Source organism: Hemibagrus wyckioides, linkage group LG17 (assembly GCF_019097595.1).
Source record: "Hemibagrus wyckioides isolate EC202008001 linkage group LG17, SWU_Hwy_1.0, whole genome shotgun sequence".
Taxonomy (NCBI): Eukaryota; Metazoa; Chordata; class Actinopteri; order Siluriformes; family Bagridae; genus Hemibagrus; species Hemibagrus wyckioides.
The window spans coordinates 23,142,883-23,168,105 of record NC_080726.1 but is presented as its reverse complement, the minus strand read 5'-3'; the positions used below and the strand labels follow the sequence as shown (position 1 = coordinate 23,168,105).

At 39.6% G+C, this 25,223-nt stretch overlaps 1 protein-coding gene across 2 annotated transcripts; it reads right to left on the bottom strand.

Moving 5' to 3' along the window:
• On the bottom strand, positions 1-23,352 carry alcamb (activated leukocyte cell adhesion molecule b). Of its 2 annotated transcripts, XM_058414494.1 has the most exons (17): positions 23,287-23,352; positions 23,103-23,188; positions 12,903-13,009; positions 11,280-11,493; positions 11,123-11,187; positions 10,279-10,366; positions 10,026-10,199; positions 9,500-9,624; positions 8,687-8,819; positions 8,103-8,215; positions 7,287-7,413; positions 6,201-6,316; positions 4,245-4,377; positions 3,291-3,320; positions 2,918-3,035; positions 1,637-1,758; positions 1-1,502 (listed from the first exon to the last, which is right to left on the bottom strand). In XM_058414494.1, exons 2-16 carry the CDS (start codon positions 23,155-23,157, stop codon positions 1,665-1,667), a joined length of 1,692 nt encoding a protein of 563 aa, XP_058270477.1. In that variant the 5' UTR covers positions 23,158-23,188; positions 23,287-23,352; the 3' UTR covers positions 1-1,502; positions 1,637-1,664. The 2 variants fall into 2 exon arrangements, with proteins under 2 accessions (XP_058270477.1, XP_058270478.1); XM_058414495.1 differs by having other exon boundaries at positions 3-1,502; positions 2,918-3,032; positions 23,103-23,350.
• Between the last annotated feature and the right edge of the window lie 1,871 nt (positions 23,353-25,223).

Below are 25,223 nucleotides of genomic sequence, written 5' to 3'. Positions count from 1 at the left end.
ACACTTTATTTAAGCAAAAGCCCAAAAAATGAAGAAAAAAAAAAAAAAGTATGTACAATACTTAAACGATTACCCTCTTTGGTCTTAACCATGACGTAAATGGAAAAAAAAGGGGTAAAAAGTAGCAGAGCATACAAAGCATATACAATATACATAGCAGAATAGCAAACTAGCTAGTAACAGACAAAAAATCATCTGCTGACCATTACAAATATGAATCAAACACATAACAAGAAAGAACTAGTATGAATCGAATACATCGATAGTAGTTTGTTTTTAAACAAATCGTGAAAGAACACACTGAAAACACAGAGGCTGTAATTCAACTCCCAGTACTGCAATAAAAGAGTTTCCAGAGATTAGCAAACCTGTCGTATTCCTACCGACTACCTAGGTATTACCATTCTGTGCTCATACATCAGATTAGATATATGAAGTCTCACATCTGCACCTTGATATAAGCCCTAAATACTACAAGTGAATCACTAGTACTATTAGAAAGCATTCCGCAGTACTTTCTTCACACAGTTGTGAAATTTATACAACAAGGCAAACACACTCTTGTACACTGGTCAGTGAAATCCCATCACACAAATAAAATTAATAAAATATGTATGTTCATCTAAATCAGAGGATCTATAAAATAAAATAAAAAACTGAATTCAAATAAAACATTATTGTCTATAAATTAATCAAACCTATTACAGGTAACACATCAGTAATGTAGATATGGTCAGCCTAGTATTAGCAGTCAATGGCAAACTTTTTATGACCAACAGACCAAAACATGGAGCATTCCACATTTACATTTAGGATTAAGATTAATTAATTTTGCTGGACTATAGAAATTTCAGTATTAAATGCAGCATTCAGCATATTGTAACGTGTTCAGTGGAGCTTTCGAATCTCATGCCAAAGAAAATCTGGACGCTGGGAATGGACATGCAAGAGCTTATTTTAACTTCCAAACTGGTTTATTATTTCAGAATAATCACATCTTGATGTAAATAACCAAGTGCTGAATGAACCGCGAAAGGAAAAACTATTACTGTAGTCACAGCTCAGGTACAGGTGGAAAAGAGATCTCGACAAAAATGGACGGCGGAACATGCCTCATTATTCCAAAAACACAAAAAGAGTCACAGTTCACAGACTAGTGTTGAGGTAAATTGACGTTAACTAATTAAATCTGTTTAATAAACAATAAACAACAACAACAACAACAAAAGCCAACTATTCTGTCAAATGCACAAAATAATTAAACAGCAAACTAATTAAACATTTAGTCTTTCGAACAAGTTTATTCCACAGTTAATCCTCAGTGCAGGAGATTCACAATTATACAACACGCATCATTTATCAAATCTCCCACTTGTAAGGAGGATGGTGATATACATTATACACACTGGATCAGATTAATGGTTTATCAACCAAATAAGATGTCAGCTTCCCAAAAGTTTCCGTAGTTTGCCATACAGTCTACTACAATACTGCATCTTCTCCTAGAAAACAAAGAGGTTATTTCAACTAGATGATACTAAATCCAAAAGTCAAGTATTTGATACAGTAATATCAGGCATGTACAAAGCTACATCAGTCACGCTTAAAGCACCAGGAAGCTGGAGGAAACACTCACCTTCTTACTCTGACAGTATCCTTTGGTTTTAAACCTCAGCCTTTTGACTCTGAGTTTCCTCCAGTTTCTTGCTTTCCTCCACTGTGCCGTTTTCTTTCTCTCCTGTTTTCCAGCTGCCTTCCCTAGAGGACAAAAGTTCATAATTTAAAGTGTAACCCTGTGATTTTATGATATAATCTTTCAGTTCTAACACAGATTTGAGATATATCAGTGGTGGTCTGGGAAACCCTGTCACGTGTCTAAAATGATGGAGTGTGAAGTGGATTGAAAGTTCCTATTGAAGGTTTGCTGTTTTCCAATATACTGAACCATGAAGTTACACAAATTAGAGGAAATGTCTACCTAGTCAGACAAATTTATACATATATGTATATTGTTCATTAACATTATGACCACCTGCCTAATATTGTGTTGGTCCCTATTTTGCTGCCAAAACAGCCCTGATCTGTCGAGGCATGGACTCCCTGAAGGTGTGCTATGGTATCTGGCACCGAGATGTTAGCAGCAGATCCTTTAAGTCCTGTAAGCTCCGAGGTGGTGCTTCCATGGGCTCCACCTCGCAATTTACAGGACTTAAAGGATACTTACAGGACTTAAAGGACTCACAAGACTTAAAGGATACTTTTGATAGACACTGACCACTGCAGACCGGGAACACCCCACAAGAGCTGCAGTTTTGGAGATGCTCTGATCCAGTGGTCTAGCCATCACAATTTTTCCTGCTTCTAACATCAACTTTGAGGACAAAATGTTGCCTAATATATCTCACCCACTAACACGTGCCATGATGAGGAGATAATCAGTGTTTATTCGGTTCACCTTTCACTGCTCATAATGTTATACCTGATTGGTGTATATACTCCAACAACTTGAGCAAAGTTTATGACATGGTATTCTAGCTGTGTTTGTTAACATGACTCTTTAACTGATGTGATTTTTGCAAGATGAGAGGAAGGTTAGAAAAAAACGCCTAAGTGAAAAAAGAAATTCAGGTTGCTTCCCTGGAACATGTACAGTATGTTGTACTTCATTAGTTTGAATGATCAATAGTACAAACAATATTCATATAAATAGTCACCCAGAACCTTCACATGTTTAGGGCTGTTCTTTTAGGGCACAGTAAAATAATAATAATGGTAATATGTGTTTATAATAATCTATATGCCTTCTGATTATAACTTCACTTGAATAAAATTTCAATATATTGTTCCATTTTTTTGTGCAAAAATCCAGTATGAGTCAAGCCAAGCACAAAGGTGTAGCTGTTAGTTATGTTATTACCTGGTTCTCTTCATGTACACCCAGTAGGCCAGACCCAGAGCCACAGCAGCCACGATCAGGCCTATGACGACCCCTACTGCTACCTGTGTCTGACCTTTAGAGTCTTCTGGTTGCTCTGCTGACCAAAAAGTTACACATTAAAACACTTAAAGTGATTTGCATAATAATTATAATTAAAAAAAAAAGAATCAAAATATTGTTAATACTTGACATGGTTTTATGAGATGGTTTCTGGTGATTTTCTAAGCCTATATGGTAGTCATTAATTCATGGTAAAGCTTCGCCTGGCTAATATAGCCACAATTTCCTGTTTTTTTTTTTCTAATTAATGGAGATCTGCTACAAGAATATTCATGAATCTTTGTTAACTCACCCCTTTTCTCCACAGATGAATCATCCATCACTGTAACCAGATAAAAACTTATGGTTATGATTTGTGTGGGTTTTCAAATATTTGTGGACAGTAAATTGAAAGTCTAAGCACAATACTCATATTAATACATAGCTTACTATATAGTGTATATATAATAATATTTGATTTCATCTAGCCGAACATGCTCCATTAGTGTATGATGTCAATATACTGATAAATGATACAGTGACCAGGCATTACATTATGACCACCTAATGTATGCCTAATATTGTGTCGGTCCCCCTTTTGCTGCAAAAACAGCCCTGACCCGTCGAGGCATGGACTCCACTAGATCCCTGAAGGTGTGCTGTGGTATCTGGCAACAAGATGTTAGCAGCAGATCCTTTAAGGCCCATGGAGGCCCCACCTCAAAACTTACAGGACTTAAAGGATACTTTTGATAAATACTGACCACTGCAGACCGGGAACACCCCACAAGAGCTGCAGTTTTGGAGATGCTCTGATCCAGTGGTCTAGCCATCACAATCTGGCCCTTCATCAAACTCAAATCCTTACACTTGTCCATTTTTCCTGCTTCTAACACATCACCTTATCTTATCTTATCTTATCTTATTCACTTCACCTCTCATTGCTCACAATGTTATGCCTGATCGGTGTAGATATATACACAGTGCACTTTTTGGAGATACTGCAGATATAGTCACTATTTTCGGAAACAGCCGATTAGGGAGCTGTGGGGTAGCCTGATGCCACCCATTAGGCCACCTGATGCCAAAATATTATTTATAAATGATATTTATAAGTTAAATAAAACTCTCATCAATATCTTTATTTTGTCAGAAATCAAATAATTTTCAGATTTTCTCCTGTTTATCCATTCTGACAGTTGCTTTTAGAAATAAAATGGCACTTTCCTACATGAAAAACATCCATATAGAACAGGAGTATACTTACATGTGGATATGTCTATGCTCTTCGTGTAGGTGCCCAGCTCATTAGAAACTGTGCAGTTGATTGTGAGATTTCCTGTTGGAATCACTGTGAGGTTGTACGTGATTAATCCGTTCACAAAGGAACTCTCAGAAGCCTGAAATCACAAAACACACACAGACACACATCAGCACTAAGATTTAACTAGTTTCGATTAGGCTGGGTTTATATTTTGGCTAGGCAAAGTAATGAACAGTTCTGAAACGCTCTGGTTTGTTAACACCTAGCGCCTGTGTTTTCACCATGCACCACTTAAGGGCAGTATAGTACTATGTCCTACTCCTCAGCCATTCCATCAGCTTCTCTTCCTTAATAGAGGGACTCCCAAACATTTTCATTCCAGGACCCACCTAGACAAATACAATCATTCTCCAGACACACCATGCTGTTCTTTCACTTATTCCCTGATCGGGGTCACCACAAGCGGATCATTCGGTCCGCATGTTTTGATTTGGCACAGGTTTTACGCCTGATGTAACCCTCCTATTTTATCCAGGCTTAGGACCGGCACTGAGAGGTAACCCTTCAGTGGCTGGGGTTAGCTCACTGCCTGGGACTCGAACCCGGGCCATGACAATAAGAGCGTGGGATCCTACCGCTGGACCACCAGAAGGCTAATCTCAAGACCCAAAATAGTATTTTAAAATGGCAATATGGGGGAAAAAACGCATCCTGATTTAATAGAGAGCAGTTTTTATTTTCCTTGTATGAAAGGTACAGTTGATTTGCGATACCAAAAGGCTTATAAGAAACAGAGAAAAATATGATAACCATTCAAATGTCAAAACAGCAGCCTAATGCTTATGTTAAGATTATGAGAGGAATAGTACTGAGTTCTAGTTATTTACAAAGACATGCGATACAAAATTTCAAGAACTGAAAAAATTGTGTTTTAAAAACTATTCCAAGCTTCATGGGAAATTTATTAGTGATTATTTATTAGTGATTATTTGCGATTAGCAAATGATGCAGCTAGGAATGAGGCTCGTAAGTGCTTTTTCTGGGATGTTAGCAGTGCCTTTGTTCAGTGTTTCCTGACGAAGTTACTCTTCTTTTTTAAGAAGAAAATACGCACATGGTTTTGTTGTGAGGTGCTGTTTATGTTTTGAGGGTATCATGCTAGCACTTGCCAACTTTTCTAAGCATAAAAGACATCGAGGGACTCCCTCACCCTCTGGTCATATTTTCAGATTTTGTTGTTTTCACTCGATCTGAAGACTTCTCACAGGTCCGTGACGCCTTTAGTTTTAAAAGCCATTCCATTTTAACGTACGCCGCACGGTCATTGAACGCTGTATGTAGTGCATTGTACGTTACTGACGCAGACACGTGACAGTTCAACAGCTCCATTCAGTCCTGAGTCATGCAGTGAATGCTATGTTGATTCTGATTCTTGTGTGTGTGTGTGTTTATTTAAATGATTCCTTTGAAAAGAGAATCGTCTCAAAGAGTCGTTTGCTCATTATCAGACTGGTTTTGTTTCACTGACCGTAACAGAGAAGCCTAGTGACCTGAAGCTTGAATAAACCCCTGCTCTAATACATGGAGTGCGTTCTAGTGATGATCTCCGAGCTCATGAGATTCACAACTCAATCTGATCAACTGTACAGGGTGAACACAGACAGTGGAAGTGTGCCTGTGCATCAAGAAGATATTACATTATCACTTTAATTGGAGTTGAATTAAAGCTAACATCATATTTACCTCTATAAACTATTGTATCTGTCTAAAACAGACATTTTGGAATATCCAGTTTTGATTAATGCAAGTAAATGAATCAATATAAGCCACCTGAATGGTACTTACTCATTAACTACACACTGACAATTTTTTATATTGTAACTATCCACATTATGTCAATATGTTTGCAGTCTTTAATAAAACTGCTCTCAGCATGGAGGTCCATGGTTTCATGCTTACATTACTGCCGTTGATGCTCCACTGCACAATGGGTTTGGGTGAACCTTCGGCCTTGCAGCTCAGAAGCTTGCCTCCATTACTGGCTTTCTTAGTCAGCGTAGTGATAATCGGAGCACCTACAAGTACAAGTCATATCACTTTATGACAGTAGTGTCATTTAAGGGACTTTATGAGATAACACAGGAGGATCCACAATTCTCATCTCACTACCACCAAGTGCCGAACAAAAAACAAATAATTTAATCGTTCTAATCGTTTAATCGTACACCGATCAGGCATAACATTATAACCACCTGCCTAATATTGTGTTAGTCCCCCTCCTTTTGCTGCCAAAACAGCCCTGACCTGTCCAGGCATGGACTCCAATAGATCCCTGAAGGTGTGCTGTGGTATCTGGCACCAAGATGTTAGCGGCAGAAGGCCCATGGAGGCCCCACCTCGCAACTTAAAGGATACTTTTGATAGATAGTGACCACTGCAGACCAGGAATACCCCACAAGAGCTGCAGTTTTGGAAATGCTCTGATCCAGTGGTCTAGCCATCACAATTTGGCCCTTCGTCAAACTCGCTCAAATCCCTACTCTTGTCCATTTTTCCTGTTTATAACACATCAACTTTGAGGACAAAATGTTCACCTGCTGCCTAATATATCCCACCCACTAACAGGTGCCATGATCAGGAGATCATCAGTCTTATTCACTTCACCTCTCACTGATCATAATGTTATGCCTGATGGGTGTATATTATTACTGTTAAGGAAGAGTGAGAAACTGATCTGAAAATCATTTCTATTGCATTTTATAATAATAACAGTATGAACATCTTTACAATATGAACATACAGAAGGGTCCAAAAGTCTGAAACCACTAGTAAAAATGCTTCTGCTTGGAATACCACATTTCAAATAAAGTATTTTTGTCAGGTTTTGTGTTACAAAGGACACAGACTCCACCAAATGTCTCAGACTTTCGGACACCACGGCATCTATATACATGCAGCTTATGCGGAAGGATATTTTTATTTAAGGATACGATGTGCTAGTAGGGTGATATCGTAAGATTAATATTATTATTAATGCACACTTACCTTGGACACTCAGCTCAAATGATGCTTTTTTGACAATTTCATTCATGGTGACCACACACTCGTACACTCCAGAGTCTGAGTACTTCAGCTTGTCAAACCTGGGTTTACTGCTCAGCTTCATGTTGTTCTGTAACAGGGTCGGTCGTTAGAAATGACAAAGCTACTGTGGCAAAGTACAAAACCCGATAACAACTCCGAAAAACACAGGGAGAATTCAGACAAAGCAGAAAAGCTAGGTGCAGTTTGCGAATGGAATTCTGACCTCTGAATGGACGAGACAAGTAGGAAATTGTGTATCTAACTTGATTTCTTGTACGTGTGGAGTTCTGCCTTCACTTTAAACCATTCTTTTCCCTGATAGTGCAACTTTAAATCTTTAAGGAAATATAACAAACATATATATTTATATTCATAAGAAAATGGAGTTCATTCAGTGCTACTTTGAGGAAGGACGTTCATATGGCGTGATTTTGGATATACTGATAGCGTATCATGGCGTAAAGATTTCTCTAAAAACACACCAGGTATGTATGGAAGACCAAACTATTCCAGAGTAAAGGAGGTAAGGAGCGCTATAAGAGCAGAGCTGTGTTCATACACACACCAATCCACTTTCTACTGCTGCAGCTACTGCTGGACTTCCTCTATATCCTGAGTGACAGATGTCTCGTCCAATCAGAAGGAAGAATTCTGTTCACAAAAACTATACCTACCTTTTCCGCTTTGTCTTGTGTTTTTGGATTTGTTATTGTGTTCTGCATTTCTCGGCCACCGTACAAAGCCGATTACAAATTGAATCATCGTTGTTTGTTGTACCTTTGTCCATGAGACTTGCGCAGGTTCAGGGGCGTTCACGTCTAACGTTGGCTCGAAGCTCTCGGCTAAACGTTTTGCAATCTTTCCTTTGGTGGCGTTGGTGATGTCCAGGTCTAAAGCAAAACAAGGCATGAAGAAAACTCTCTATCTCACTGTTTTTTACTGCCCATGTCCACATACAGAGACTTTAATTTAATTACTACAGCCCATGAGAGTGGACCTCCACAAGACATCAATCCTGTCTTCACATCACAAGTCGTATACATCTCAAGTCTGATTTTTTTCTTTAGACTTAAATGCCGAACTAACCCACATTTTCCATATCGGTGAACAAAGACAAAACTGTCATTCTGTCTAGTATCACATTCCTGCTCAACAACCATCATTTAACAACAGACTTGCGGCCATTCCTGGATGTGTGAATGCGGAAGAGGCACCCGCACTGATATATGCATGCACAGTGAAGTGTGAAAAAAACACATCTTACAACGATGACTGCTTGCCCATGTATAAGATATCATTCTGATCTTGGCCCACTCGTTAAAGTGTGTGAAATCTAATCTAAACAGATCCAAATGACTTACACATTACTGAAAAACTGGCCGAGTCTGCTTTTGCTTCGTCGTCCACCAGGGAGCACTTATATTCTCCGCTGTCTGCCCGGGTGACGTTGGGGAATGTGTAACTGTCCGAGTTCTCAATGGTCACCTTCTTCCCCTGCACATTTAAATGAAAGCATATTCATGTGTTCAGCACAGAGCTTGAAGCTTTGCATTATAGCATTTTGTTTTTTCACAATATAGGATCACACTTTCTGCACAAAAATGAGTCTGCGTAATAAATATGTTATTAAGACTGAACTTAATAAATGTGAGAGGTTTAACCCCGAAATATTGTTTAACAGAATATAAAATATATAAAGCTTCTGCTCTGAGGGCTGAAATCTTATGTCTGGACATCTTAAAAGCACTGAATAATTTGATAAAAAAAATAAAGAAAAATTAAGAATCAAGAAATACAATAACGGGGCTAGAAAACAAAAGGCTGGGAGTGCATTATTTGTATAAATAAGCACATTTGTTGGGACCACAACAACAAGTTCTTAGTGGTATTTGTTCCTATGCCTTTTTCTTTTCAACAGAACTTAGATTGGCTTCAAGGGTGTGTCTCTGAATGGTGGCCCAACTAGGAAAATCAGCTACTGGAAAAACTGGATAGGAAAATGGACATATGGACAGCCACTTCTGCCTTTTTTTCCCCCGGATCTAATAGATGCTGCATTGTTGAGTAATACTGTAGTACGTATAAATTATGCAGTAGCCCATGTGATCCTCAAAAGCTGCTTGACATTAAAAGAATGAGCTCTGAATGAAAAGAGCCAGACGTGCTCTACTTACCTTGATATAAAAATTGTAGCTGGTCGGTGGGGGGTTCCCATCAGCCACACATTTCAGGGTCACGCTGTCTCCCTCCTTTATCGGGAGTGCAGACACGACCTGGAGGTCGACCGTTTCACTAGGGTCTGCGCAGGAGAGAGGTGTGAAAGCAGCGGATTAGCTCATATGGAAGGGGCAAACAGATCAAGCCACTAAGCAGATGGTCATAATGAGCCATTGAGAGGTTCTCAGTCTGAAGAGCCGAGGTTTTTCCCGAGTGAGGAGAGCTTTTGAGAGTAGCAGCAGGACTAGGCTGGCTATAATCATGCCCTGAGGCACCCAACTAAAAAAAAGAAGCCCTATTCAAGCTTCAACGTCTGCTCTGTGTATTTCTGAAAGCGGTTCATCCGGTCAGTAAACGCTGATATTACAACGTAATTGGGAATGGATTAAATGATCCAAAATACTGGATTAATCTGGGTATTTTGTTGATTACCAACGACACGTCGTTTTAAGCCGACTTTAAAAGGTGACGGTGGAGACTTACAGTTGACGACGAAGGTCATAGGAGCAGACACGAGGTCCGAGGCAAGGCTCTTATGCTTGACGGCACAAGTGAACTTGGAATTCATATCTGCCTTGGAAGCTGCGTACTCCAGCTTGGAGGATGTAGTCGTGAGACCGGTGTCTTTGTCTTTCTGCACATTCGGTGTGATGACCACTGAAATGAAAAAAACAACAAAGTAATGAATCATATTTCTCGAGCTTTATTCGTCACATGGACCTGAGACGATTCGTACCTTTCCCATCGACCACGAGTGGAACGTTGTCCTTCAGCCAGGTGACGTCAGCAGCTGGATTAGCATCTTTACTAGCACATTCTGCCAGCTAAAAAAATACAAAAAAACGCTTATAAATGCTAATATATTTCCAATATATACTAGTTTATCACACAAAGAGCAGACCTTAGAGGACAATCAGGGAGAGTATTTCAAAACTAAATTCTATTCCAGACGTTTCGGCTGTACTGTGTCTTCAAGCAGCTGTAGTCTGATCATTAAAGGATTTTTAATTTGTAATAAAAATAAAAATACAGGGTAGGGAGTGGGGGAAGACAAAGAGAGAGAGAGAGAGACAGACAATGAGCAGCTCTATCCATTAATACAAGGTTCTTTCAAATGTAACAAACCCATTGTCCTGTGTTTAAACACTTCCATTGTATTTGTTGGAATTTCACAATGACATGGACACAAATAGTGGAGAAACAAGATTGTGGGTAAAACTGTGGTTTCTACACAAATAGGTTGAAAATGATTGTTGTGAATATTTGAAACAATCAATATTAGGCTGTGAATGTCATACTGACATGTTTCAATGCTTTCCCTGCAGATAATGATTCTCTAAAACTCTCAAGTAAAATTCTCAAGTACAGAAGAATTGTAGGACTCCACCCTCTTTCACAACCCACACAAATGATTCTGGATCAACTGTTTTCATAAACACACAATGAAATCATATAAGCTATTCTAATTCTGCTCCAGGCTTCTGGATGGATGCTGTTATTTAGTCTATTTGAGTACGATCTCCTAACATGCCACACCTTCACGAGGGAAAATAAAAAAGTGCATGTAGTTTATAACATACCATTGTTAGCTTGTTGAGCTCTATCACTTTGGCTTGATTTGTGATTACGGGTGGAGACGGGGCCTCTGCAGGAAAAGAGCGGATTATATCATTTAATAAACATATATTTACTTCAGCATGCTGTGTAGTGTTCAGTGTTATTTCAGTATTCACTCACTCTCGATTGACACGTCGACTGGAAACTCCAATATGTCCGCGCCTGCCACCACCATACAGGTGAATGTCCTCTGATCGGTCATTTTGGCCTGGGAAATTTGCAGGCTGAGGTCCTGTGTGAGGACGAGTCTGCCCTTGTACTCCGCAATTTGGGAGGACGAGGCATTCTGAGTCTGTGATTTTGTCAGAAGATCGACGTTGGAGCCATCTTTGGTCTGGGGAGCAGAATTCGGCATTTCTTAGAACAAGCTATAATCATACGTTGTTGATGAGGGAGTGACACAAAGGATGCAAACTCGCATGCGACGCTATAACTGCTAGGTGCAGATCATACTAGCCATATTTACAAGGGGAGGGTTCTTTGTTTTCAGAGTTGCATTACGCAGATGGTTACGTTGAATTTCTGTGAGGAATTTTGAGATGTCCGGCAGAACAATATCTTTTTCTAGAGATCTGGACCAGAGTTTTGCTCTTTTTCTGTCAAATGCAATACTATGACATAAAAGCAATTGAAAATGTGTACATATAACTTGCTTTCTGTATGCAAGAATAATAATTTATGTATATACACCAATCAGGTATAACATTGTGAGCAGTGAGAGGTGAAGTGAATAAGACTGATGATCTCCTCATCATGGCCCCTGTTAGTGGGTGGGATATATTAGGCAGCAAGTGAACATTTTGTCCTCAAAGTTGATGTGTTAGAAGCAGGAAAAATGGACAAGTGTAAGGATTTGAGTGAGTTTGATGAAGGGCCAAATTGTGATGGCTAGACCACTGGATCAGAGCATCTCCAAAACTGCAGCTCTTGTGGGGTGTTCCCGGTCTTCAGTGGTCAGTATCTATCAAAAGGAAGGAACAGTGGTGAACCGGTGACAGGTTCATGGGCGGTCAAGACTCATTTATGCACATGGGGAGTGAAGGCTGGCCCGTGTGATCCGATCCAACAGACGAGCTACTGTTGCTCAAATTGCTTAAGAAGTTAATGCTGGTTCTGATAGAAAGGTGTCAGGATACACAGTGCATGACGGGTCAGGGCTGTTTCGGCAGTAACACAATATTAGGCAGATTGTCATAATGTTATGCCTGATCAGTGTATGTTTTAATGAAGTTGTGTTCTCTAAAAAAACATATGTTTATAGCTCAGTATTGTAGGACCACGCACAAATAAAAAAAAAAAATGGCCTCAGCAGGGATGATCTGTGTGTAACTGATTTAAAGTCATACTGTATTTATATATTTAATATTGACCTGAAACTCATCTTTTTTTAATGTATAAAGTATAAAAAAACATATGCTATGCTGAACAATTGTGCTTAAATATAGAAAAACAAACCCACAAAACTTGGAGTCAAGGTCAGATTCGTGTGTTTTGATTAAACTCCACCATGCCACATATTTCCACACAACAATAGTCCGAGCCTGCGGGTCTGCAAGTTGTGTGTGTGATCTCACTTAACCCGACCCTGTGACCATAAAAAATCCTCCTACAATTCTGTTTCTATAGCTATTTACATCAGAGGTCACTTGATCCATACAAATTTTAACCCACAATCAGGTTACTAGAACATGACCACTGACTTACTGATACAGAAGAAGACTGAATATTTGGGAATATACTTACATATTTCCATTTAACAATTACGATGTCCTCTATTTTGATGTTTCCTTTGTCGCAAGGCACCTCAACGGTTTCACCATATTTGCCCACTATGGCTTTGTTTCCACTCACTGTAAAAAAAAAAAAGGAGAAACACTTGTAAGATGGTTGGGTCCAGTACGTTTATTTCAGGTAAGACAACCATCTGTTATAATGAGTAAGTGACAGCAGAGTAAGCATGAGTACGAGCGGCAGGGATGATGTAAGTTTTAATTTCTCCTATAACATTTGAATCCTGCTGGATCACGTCGGATGTCCTCGCCTGCTTGTCAGGCAAAGCAGTGAGATGATTTGAGTATTCAAATAGAGTCAAATGCCATCGTGGCTTTGAAATAAACGCACAGCTCATGTTCTCCACCTAAACAACCTCCCCGGCCTTGCGGTTCTTGTGGCTTTGTATAGAATCATCAGAGTAAGTAAGCTACATACGAGGGCTGAATATATTCAGCAAGACAGTTTATTGTGTGATATATTCAGCCTGGATGATTATATATATCATCTAAGCTCATTAGAGATAACTGTTTTGTTACTATCTATTAAGAATATGAGATAGAAATTTATAGAAATACAAAACATGCAATAGTTTTATTAATTGTTAATTAATAATTAATAGTCTAATTATGAATACCTTCATTAAATCTGTTATTAAGGTATAACATCTCTAAATGTATCAGACAACAACACTAACATATACCAATCAGGCGTAACATTATGACCCCCTGCTTAATATTGTGTCAGGTCACCCTTTTGCTGCCAAATAGCCCTGACCCGTCCTGCACTGTGTATCCTGACACCTTTCTATCAGAACCAGCATTAACTTCTTCAGCAATTTGAGCAACAGTAGCTCGTCTGTTGGATTGGATCACACGGGCCAGCCCTCGCTCCCCACGTGCATCAATGTGCCTTGACCACCGGTCACCGGTTCACCACTGTTCCTTCCTTGGAACACTTTTGATAGATACTGACCACTGCAGACCGGGCACACCCCACAAGAGCTGCAGTTTTGGAGATGCTCTGATCCAGTGGTCTAGCCATCACAATTTGGCCCTTCGTCAAACTCGCTCAAATCCTTACGCTTGTCCATTTTTCCTGATTCTAACATCAACTTTGAGGACAAAATGTTCACTTGCTACCTAATATATCCCACCCACTAACAGGTGCCATGATGAGGAGATCATCAGTCTTATTCTCTTCACCTGTCTTAATGTTATGCCTGATCGGTGTACATCAATAAACTATTTTTATTAACTACTTTTTCTGCTTCCTGTTTATGTTATGGTTGTATTGGCTCCATCGGGATGCTGCCATACTATGAATCCTAGCTGGTTAGCCCGAATTCGATTAATGCTGAGAGGAGAAAAAGTTTAATTGCAGTGGGAAAATTATACTTCATTACACCTCATGCAAGACTATTATCCTCAGTCTTAGCAGTTTAACCAAACATTAATTCTGAATATCAGACTACTATAATTAGCCAGAAGGCTGCTGTTAAACACCTACTTAAGGCATAGATTAAATGTACATGTGATATGATTATGTGATAAGACAAGCCATGCTTTAGTACATCACGATATCACTATCCATGACCTGATGCCATATCAATCTCAGCTTTGATCTCTTTTACATCCATCTAGATAGAAGATTTAGGATAGGTAGGCACAGTGTCTTCTGAAGTCTTGCATCCATTTACAGCACATCATCCCAAACCTTCCCCTGTCCTACGTCCATCAATTATATAACAGTACTTACATAAAAGTAGTTATATAACAGTAGCCAAACTAGTCAAACTCTACCATAATAACCAGAGGTTTATGCTAGGATGAGTGCTCTTCTGCCATTATCTAATAATTATAGCACGACATCACTGAGTGTACCTCATGAGCCAACTTAAATTATCTCTCTTTTTAACTACAGTACAGAGAATGTCTTTGTTTACTATATATAAGTGTAAATTATTGTACAGCGCACCAATATATATATAATCAGCATAAGCAAACCGAAAGTATTTCAGACATTTAAAAAGCCCTAGTTGATTACAGGGAGGCTTTAAAAATAGAAATGTCTTTACTTTAGTGGTTTGTTTTCTCAGTAGTAGAAATGATGGGAGTTCTGCTGAATTGCTCAGATTCAGATGTGTCAAACCTCATCACACCCAAAAGACACCAGAGAATTCTGACTGCCAATCAGGAGAGAGAGAGAGAGAGAGAGAGAGACAGACAGACAGAGACAGCCAGCCAGAAAGAGACAGACCAGACAGACATAGAGAAAAAAAGAGAAAGGGAAAGAAAGACAAAGAGAGAGAGAGACAGAGAGACAGAGGGACAAGAGACAGAGAGAGAGAGAGAGAGAGAGACAGAGGGACAAGAGACAGAGAGAGAGAGAGAGAGAGAGAGAGAGAGAGAGGAAGACAAGAGACATAGAGAGAGTGTGAGGGAGAAAAAGAGAGAGACAGAGATGGAGAGACAAGACAGTGAGAGACAGACAGAGACAGCCAGCCAGAAAGAGACAGACAGACAGACATAGAGAAAAAAAGAGAAAGGGAAAGAAAGACAGAGAGAGAGAGAGAGAGAGAGAGAGAGGGGGACAAGAGACAGAGAGAGACAGAGAGAAGAGAGAGAGAGAGAGAGAGAGAGAGAGAGGAAAACAAGAGACAGAGAGAGTGTGAGGGAGAGAAAGAGAGAGACAGAGACGGAGAGACAATAGAGAAAGAGAGAGGTTTTAAAGTTTAATGCTTTTTTAAATGTGTTTATTTGTAAGTAATTAATGATCAGTGATTATCAGTCCATGTAGTTTGGATCATTTCCCAGTTGTTTTTGTTAAAGAGATACCAGCATCCAGGAAGTGGATGACTAGTCTCTTTGTGCAGGTATACTTCTACACATTTTCAGGCTTTTGCACTCTACCTTTATTTGCATGTGTATTTCATCCACTGATCTGTGCTCCTTAGCTCTAGATTTAATCTTACACGATCTAGCAAGTTAGAGTTAAAGGCTCGAATTCCTGGGCTCTACTTTTAACTTAAAGCCGAAGTCTGTATGCCTGTGGTCTAAATTCATCACTGTCCTGTGCACACAGATGCAGTCGCCCGTCATACCTGTCAACAGATGCCTCCGCTGTAGATTTACGACCTGAACAGACTTGTTGCAAGACAGATCTTTGTCTCTACATGTGCATTTTTTAAGAATGCGCCACAAAAAAAAAAGGAAGTGATAACATTTTTACTTTGTTTTCTAGACATTATCGGTTTTAATCATCCTGCAAGGCAACATTGCAGTAAGTTGAGTAATGGATCGTATATGAAGATTTCTTTTTAAAAAATCCACGTAAAGGTTTCCTGAGTAATCACATGAAAGCCATGTTGACGTTACAAGCGTCTTGTTTTCTCTCGGTCCAGATCTCTATCTTGGCGAATTCGAAACAGTAACTGACCCTTATCTTTCTTTAATGTGAATCCACTGAAATGCCTTTCCTGCACATATCAATACCAGTCTCAGCATGGTTCCTTATCCAAAAACAAAAACGTACTGGAAGCCTCAAATGAATGTGAGTTCACAACACGTCAGCTCTACTGGTCCAGATTAAGAAGATGAAACTATAATGGATGTCATGATGACTTGACATGATGATGATGTCCATCACATTCAAGGTAACTAACTTGGTAATGAAAAAATTGACGTAGAAATGCCCTCTGTAACCCAGACATCTGAAATGTTTATCTCTTTTTGATAAGATTCTCTGATCTCTTCTGTTTTCTTCCTTTTCAGTAGCCATGGCTTAAACATATTAGCAAAGCATGACGGCAAAATGGGCATCTGGCCCGAATTTCTCCACAGTACCGGTGTATTTTTATACCAGTGTTTATAGCAGCCTTTTGGGCTGCCTCAAAAATCCTCCTCTCCGTCTAATCTCGCTCACACAGCATAACACCTACATTACAGAAGTGAGACACAAAAGAAAGACCCGCGAGTGTGCTGTGCTGATTCCTCCGAGCTGATGACCGTAGGCCAGGTGAAGTAAACAAATCCACCCCATCCCCCATGTTCAATCTTCTTTTGTAAGCAGGTGCTTTGTTTAAACATCACGCTCACAGATCACTCATCTCATGCCAAAGAATCACACAAAGCTTATTTACCTCAAATACACAAATACAACACAACCTGTCACACAGCTGTACCTGAACGATGGTGTTAAATGATCTGGGAATATTAAGGATTAGAATAAAATGTAAGAATAGAACCGTGTATTCATGGCTTTATTACCTCATCAGTGTATAAGTGGACTTTATTGACTTGATTTAGTGATGTACGGAAGCGACAGAGCGATCTTCTCGTTTTTTTTTTGGCTTAGTTTATGATTCGTTTGATTAGATATTGATTAATACTGTATATACATTTATGGTTTGGTGTGTAAAGGCAATTATTTACTGTTAATAAATGGTATGATGTGGATGAATTTAGGATTTTTTTATAGAACCAAGAGCAACAGCAGCACAAAGCGTGCTAATAAAAATAAGAATAATGCCATGAAAAAGTGAAGCTTGCAGGCAATTCACACAGTCTCGGATGTTTATTCTGAGAGAAACGCCATGCAGATTTGAGCTTCATTCAGGCCGATATTTTGCATCCCACTTCACTGATGCATGGGAAGGTGTAAGTATAGTACAGTGGCAGTGTAATGCACTACCTAGACTGATCAAGGTATAAATTATACAAAAGTACAGATGACAAAACGCTAATTTTGTCAGCAACTGTTCTGCTTAGAAATCTTTTAGTAATCAGTGGAAACATGGCATGAGCCGCATTATAGGTGTGAAACACATAAAAAAAAAATTGAAACCATGCAGCTATTGATCTGTCTTTAAGAGTGTGTGTGTGTGTGTAACACTGAGTGTTATAGTGCACTGCTCATCCCTAATAGTTTCGTGCTTTTTCCACCAGCTGCCACTGTACATTAAATCATAATTCAATAACATTTGCTTCTAAGCCATGATCACCTCCTACTAAAAGGAAAGGGACGGCTTTTAGGAAGAGACCTAAGCGTTCACTAACCGTTAACTATTAACCTTTTGGATGAGGCGGTTCAGTGTAGCCCAGTCTTAAATAAATAGAGGTCACCATTTTCCAAAAGCCAACAGGCGGAAATTGATCTTCAGCCCATATTACTTTCCCAAATGTCCTCCTGTCAATCTAATGAGCAAGCGCCATTATAGCTTTTTGACACCGTCATAAATTCGGTCAGTGAATGTCAGTGAATGGCCCATGCTTCATAAAAACAAAAGTCATTTTGCAGGTTAAGAGATAAGTGCACTCCGGAATCACATCCATTAAGTGCTAAATTATGAATTTGATGGGAGAGACGCCCCCCAGGGCCCGGAATGCATTAAAAATCCGACGACGTCTCCGAGTAATGAGCAGTCATTAAAAACCAAAGAGATAGAAAATATACTCATCTCCCGGTGACTACGTCGGCTTGTTCACGATGGCTACTGTGTCAAAAAATAAGATGATGGTTTTCATCATTGTTGTTTTTTATCTACAGTACAAATGTATTCACACATAGCACATTTGACTGCCCAAAGCCTGCAGAGCTGCACGTGTTCATACTATCAGCATTTGCATGTTGGACATTAGGCCAATCAGAACGGATGCCAAAACAGGAAGGTCGGCTAACAGGTCAGGTTTTTTGAGAAGGGCTTTCACAAGGGCAGCAGTGTGAAAGAATGGAAAAAAGATGTGAATAAAAACGCAAATGTAGAATTGAACAATTCTGGCATATACCCTTATCCAGAGAGGTTTACAATCTATCTCATCTTATACAATTGAAAGTTAAGTTAAGTTAAGGCAGCTTGGTGGACCTGGGACTCAAAGCAACAACCTTCTGATCACTAGTCCAACACCTTAACCACTAAGCTCCATGCCATAATGTAATAATGATGTCCACGTCATGGCTTTTTGTGGTTAATGCTATCATTTATTCTTACCTTCACTGTGGCACGTTCTTCACTGCTAATGCATAACAAATCCCTCAGCGTGACTTAAGGAAGTCATCTAAGAACGTCTCAGTTTGCATGCTGTGCATTCATTTCACATTCCTACTTATTTAGGGGCCTGTCCAGAACAAGACGTTACAGGGTCAAGCAGGTCTTAACCTGCCTCGTACACCTTGATCTGCCCCGCCTCAAGGATTCACCCTGCAGCATAAATCCCAGCTACGACATTAACACTTGAGAACACCGGCCTGTTCTCTATAAGGCGCATTTATATTTCCCACTGGCTCATTCATTTCATTAAGCAGACATGATTCAACTTGAGTTCACCTTGATTACAATAAAGTAAATGAATAACGTTTTTATAGTCGACTCTTGACCCCATGTAAGGAAAACTTTCAGGAAATACTCTGTTGAAATAGTGCTCTTTGGCCTAACACAGACGCTAAGAGACAATGCTGGAAAAAGAGACTTTCAAACATCCTAAGCTATGGAAGTGCACACCTGGAACAGGTGTGTCTGCTCCAAACTGCTGAGGCAATCTGTGGTGGCTTGCACATTCAAAGCAAAGCAACATCAAAGTTTGCCTCAATGAAAGATCACCCTACCTGAATCCTATTCTCTCTGTCTCTCTCTTTTTTTGCCAACCGCAAACCACCCATGTCCCATATTTAGGCTTTTGCCTTCAGTTCAGTGTCGATTCTCTACAGAAGCATAGAGCTGTATAATGCTGTACTTAAAGAAAACCATCGGAAACATGGCTGCAATGCCAAGAGCTACACGTCTAGACCAATTACAGCTATGGATATTGAAGTGAGTTATTTTTGTGAGGGGTGTTGGTTGAATGTTTGCCTTTTAAGCAAAGTGTTTATTTCTCCAAACCAGTTGAACAGGAAGTAGCTTGCTTAGTTAAACACTGTGGTGGCTCAGGTTAGTTTTTTTTCACTTCTAGCCTGAGAGCTCGTTTTGACTGATTTATAGATATAGTTAGTCTTGAAAATATTTTTCTCCCGCTTTCATTGCATTTAATTTAGGGTGCAATACTTCACCAATGATTTATCCGTGACTGGAACAAAAAGCACTTCGTAAATCTAGAACCAAAGACAAAAAAAGAGACAGCAATAGCCCCTCTGTCTTGTGTAACGTTTTAATTCAAACCACAGATCAAACTCTACTATCAGATATAGATCAATTTCTTCATGAAGGGAATTTCTAAAATAAACCAGCAGAAGAGGCTCCTGAAGATTACTTCAGGATATGAAAAAACACATTCTCTGTCCGTAAGAACGGGCTTTATTTCCTAAACCCTGACACGCCCTAAGTGGGATTATGAGCTCTCAAAATTGTCGCGAAGCTCCTTTGTGCTCTGAGGATAAACAAAGCCGCTAAATAAACTTGTATTAAGCTGATGATCTGAAAGACAATGAACCTTACTCTCTTTCTAAACCTAATCAGAATAAAGCACCGTAAGCCTTGTGAAGGAAGCATTTATCAGATAATTACTATAAATCAAAATGGACCAAACTGCTCTAGTCACTTTCACGAAATGTAAATGGACCTGATGGGATATTCCAGACTAAGAGCCTGCAGCTGCCTGGGGTACAGTCATTCATATGAGACCCGGGATCCTCAAATAAAGGAAATAAAGCACACAGAACAGATAAGACCCTCTCCATGGGGGTGTATGCACTTGTGTTAAATTCAAGAGAACTCCTCACTTGCAGATACATGGACCGGTTAAGAAAAACCCAACGGACAATGCAGCCCGCAGGGGTAAAGTGCATAACAAAAGGAGGGGAACAACTTGACTCATTGTCCAAAGCAGGGTGGACCTCCAGGAGCACTGGAGCTTCTAGAAAGCACCTTACGCGCATTTCAATAGGAGCCATTCCTGCACCGCGAGAGCGGCAGAGCTGTCCTTCCGTGGGTCGTAAAAAGCGACAACTTTCCTCCTTTTCGAATGCAGAAACAACTGTTCTCTTGTTCTGCCTGATAACAGATAATCTAGCTCTTATAAATAGCTGCACTTCCAGCTCAGAGCTCAGAGATATTGCTGTGGAGCTAGAAACAATCACTAAAAGTTCTCTCTCTATTTTATTTAAAATCTCTCACTAGCTGAAAACGCTTAACACGGAGGTCTTTTAACGCACCATGAACTTACATTTTGTGTTTTTGGGACCACAATTTCTAACAATTAAATATCTAAACATTTTAGAAGATTTGTGCGATCGCTCAAAGGTGTGTGCATAAGACATGGTTTCAGAAGGGGGCTGTTTAAATGAAAACAAACTAGGAGAGTCCCAGCAGCTAAACAAGTTACTCCAGGTGTGACTCTGCCAGCAGTGTGTACGTGTGTGTGCTTGCGCATTTGTGTGTGGGTGTTTGTGTGTGTGTGTGACCCGAGGGGGTGGGGGAAGACAGAAGCGCAACAAGAACAAAAAACAGATGCCTCACTGAGGGTACTTTTCTGTGGCTCATTCAATGGCTGTTATTTGTTCAGGGGGAAAAGCGCCGCAGTCATAAAGGAAAAGTTTTTAAAGTTAAAAAGATAATGGCCAAAAATAATCTTTAGGAGGGAACACTAGTCCTGGGGGAACATTTGCTTCATTTCCCTGTGTACTGCATCAGCAATATATGGTCACTAAGATAATAAAACATTTACATTTCTGGTATACACTCTTATCCAAAGTGATTTATCTCATTTTATACAACTTAGCAATTGAGGCTTAAGGGCCTTGCTCAGGGGCCTAGGAGTGACAGCTTTGTGGACACACAACTTTCCGGTCAGTTGTCCAGCACCGTAACCACTGAGTTACCACATCCCTGCTCTTCATAAACCTAGCTCATAAATCTTCCACTTTTGTTTTCATTTTTATTTTCTAAATAAATAGATAATCAGGTTATAAATGCCAAACTGTAAAATGATAACAGAACAGTATTTGGCATTTGCAAGATATTGGCACGTCTTTATCAGATTAAAAATATCAAAACGTTGCCTCGCTTTGAAGGAGATGCAGGCTGTTGGGACCGAAAACGGCATCGAGGTCATGCCGCTTCCTCGCAGGACAAGCTGTCAATCTTTCAGCACAAGACACGCTGTTATCAAACAGACATCTTCTTGTGCTTGTGCCTGCACTAACTGAGCAACGATCCTGTCTTTCCGAGCTATGCTCACGAAACCGCCGTTTCTGGCGCAGGACACCGATGATGAAGCTGTATAAGTGAATATTCAGAACATGAGCTATTCTCAGCATGAGCCATTTCATCACCTGGTGAAGGCTCCATTCACATGCAAGCCTGAGGGAAAGAAACCAACGCCTCTCACCCCCAACCCCCTCTTCACACTATCTCACCGTCTTACTCTCAGGCATGCATACACAAATTCCTTTAAAAAAAAAACAATTATCAATGCTAAAAAACCATCCAAAATAAAATAAACTGCATATTAGAGGATATATATATATATACTCTGCTCTGCAACAGGTGGTGAATTTCCTCAGATTTTACATTCTCTCCACAAGAAGACGGTTTTCAGTTAAGCTTTATCACTTAACTCGATCTCTTATCAGAAGAAGCAAAGCAAGAAATATCCTGGTGCCCCAACGTTACAGAGCGTTGGGGCTCTTTACATTTTACATCTTTACATTTCTTGAGCTTTCACATATAACAGAGGGTTTGTTTCAGTTCAGATGGCTAAATCAGCACTAAATCAGTACTCCCAAGGAACTGCAAGAATTCATTAATTCAGGACTAATTCATTAGTCCTGAGAGTTCATTCAGAGATGTAAAAGAGTTCATTCGGAGATGCAAGAATTCATTTATTACTGAGTTCATCCAGGGCTACTTTATTAGTCCTGAGAGTTAATTCAGAGATGTAAGAGTTAATTCAGTACTGCAAGAATTAATTTATTACTGAGTTCATTCAGTACTATAAGGACTACTTTATTAGTCCTAAGAGTTCATTTAGAGATGTAAAAGTTCATTCAGAGATGTAAGACTTAATGCAGTACTATAAGGACTGATTGACGTAAACGTTAGATATTAATAAGCCAATTAAGTTAATTAAACATTTTGCTCTGATACTTTCTCGTTAATCCTGATACTTACTGATTCAGCATTAAAAGCAGTATATATATATATATATATTTCTGTTGGTAATAATTGCACTTCTTCATTACCTTGTTCCAGTAGGGATATGATGAGGACGCATGCAGAAAAGGCTGTCGCGCGCATTCTGGAAAAAAAGGAATCAGTGCTGCTCCTCCTGAGCAAAAAAACAACAACAACAAAAAGTCAACTTAACGAAATAAGTCCTGGGTCTCTGAAGGGTTTTGTAGTGGACTCGAGCAGCGCGATACACACCGAGGAATCAAACTGGTAGAAGTGTTACCGCGTGCGCTCAAACCTCTGCAGTCCGGAGCGCGCGCCACACACACAAAAAACCCCTATAGGTTTGTTCATGACGCCCCCACACTGAAAACCTTAACCACGCCCACTCTAGCTGGATCTTCATTATATGGCAGCTCTTCGTTGAAGACTTCTTTCTTGTTTCTTCTTCTTTTTTAGGGACTCTTTTAAATGAATGATCAGCTTCAGATTTAGGGTTTTTCAATCTGAACTGAAAACACTGCAGGCTAGGGCTTTTAATGCCTGTGGTCTACATGAAATGTGTTACATTTCATCCAGTAGTAAGCTACTATGACATATACTTCCATAAAAAAACTTATATCATGCTCCCGTACTGATGTATCATGCATGCAAATAATGTCAAGAAGTGATCCCTATATTATTATTATCTATCTATTATCTATCTTTCATAATGCATTATATCAAATGACCAATTCCATCAAGCGTATCCATTGTTTCTTATAACACTATAACGTTATACCTGTATATAATCACACCCCTGGTGTAATACACTATAATTAGGTTGACATAAGATCAAAGAAGCTTAATATCTCACCAGGGTCTCTTTTCTCTTGTGCACTCTCTCTTCTGAATTTACATTTTATAGCTGTTATTAACCCAAAGTGTCCCTGCTGCTTCACTATTCTCTCGGCTCATTCACATTTACGTTGTCCTTCCTAACACCTCCTGTTGGGTTGATGGTGAGCCTGGGAGCCCTCCTTTTTTTTTTAAGCAGAATGAGAAGCCACAGTAGTGCAAGATATAAGAATCTGTACTTGTAATATAATGGAAAATCTTATATATAAAAACCCTACACTTAGAATAGATACACTATATTGCCAAATGTTTTAGGACACCCCTCCAAATCAGTGAATTCAGCTCTAATTCATCCCAAAGGTATTCTATAAGGTTGAGGTCAAGACTCTGTGCCCTTTATTGACACTATAGACTATGACACTGTATTGCCAAAAGTTTTGGGACATCTGCTTTTACATGCATATGAATGTAATATGGAGTTGTCCCGCCCTTCAACAGCTTCAACTCTTCTGGGTTCTTTTCACAAGGTTTAGGAGTGTGTTTATGGGAATTTTTGACCATTCCTCTAGAAGTGCATTTATGAGGTCAGGCACTGATGATGGACAAGGAGGTCTGGCTCACAGTCTCCGCTCTAATTCATCCCAAAGGTGTTCTGTCGGGTTGAGGTCAGGACTCTGTGCAGGCCAGTCACGTTCCTCCACACCAAACTCACTCATCCATGTCTTTATGGACCTTGCTTTGTGCACTGGTGTGCAGTCATGTTGGAACAGGAAGGGGTCATCCCCAAACTGTTCACACAAAGTTGGGAGCATAAAATTGTCCAAAATGTCTTGGTATGCTGAAGCATTAAGAGTTCCTTTCATTGGAGCCAAGCCCAACCCCTGAAAAACAACACCAGAATTGGAGGGGTGTCCCAAAACATTTGGCAGTATAGTGTATTCTAAACAATATAAAAAGAACTCTAAAGACTTTCCCAAAGAAATATTTGTAGACTCTGTTATCCAGAATGCTCTGGAGGGCAAGAAATGACTCACTCCACAGAAAATGAATGGAGAGGCTTGACAGCTATACAGAAGGCAGCAGAGACTTCATTATGTTCAATGTAGAAAAGAAAAGGGCAAAGAGCAGAGGAGGAATCTAACATACTGCCATGCTTCAGAACTGGCAGGAGGTACAAATGTACTTAATAGCTTTTCTAGTGTCAGTCAATGGCCAGATTTCCAACATATGAGTGCTTCATTAGTTCATGTAACTGGATATTAAGTACTGTAAGACCATTAATGCTGATGGTTTACATTTAACACGAATCTGTAAATACTCTACATTCCTAATCTGTACAGTATGAAAATGTTTCT

Coding starts and splice junctions, on each gene's coding strand:
- alcamb (XM_058414494.1), bottom strand. CDS start 23,157: ATGCGCGCGACAGCCTTTTCTGCATGCGTCCTCATCATATCCCTACTG. Junction 10,367..11,122: donor AGCTCAACAAGCTAACAATG/GTATGTTATAAA, acceptor GTATTTTTTTAG/CTGGCAGAATGTGCTAGTAA. Junction 3,036..3,290: donor TTCATCTGTGGAGAAAAGGG/GTGAGTTAACAA, acceptor CTTTTTGGTCAG/CAGAGCAACCAGAAGACTCT.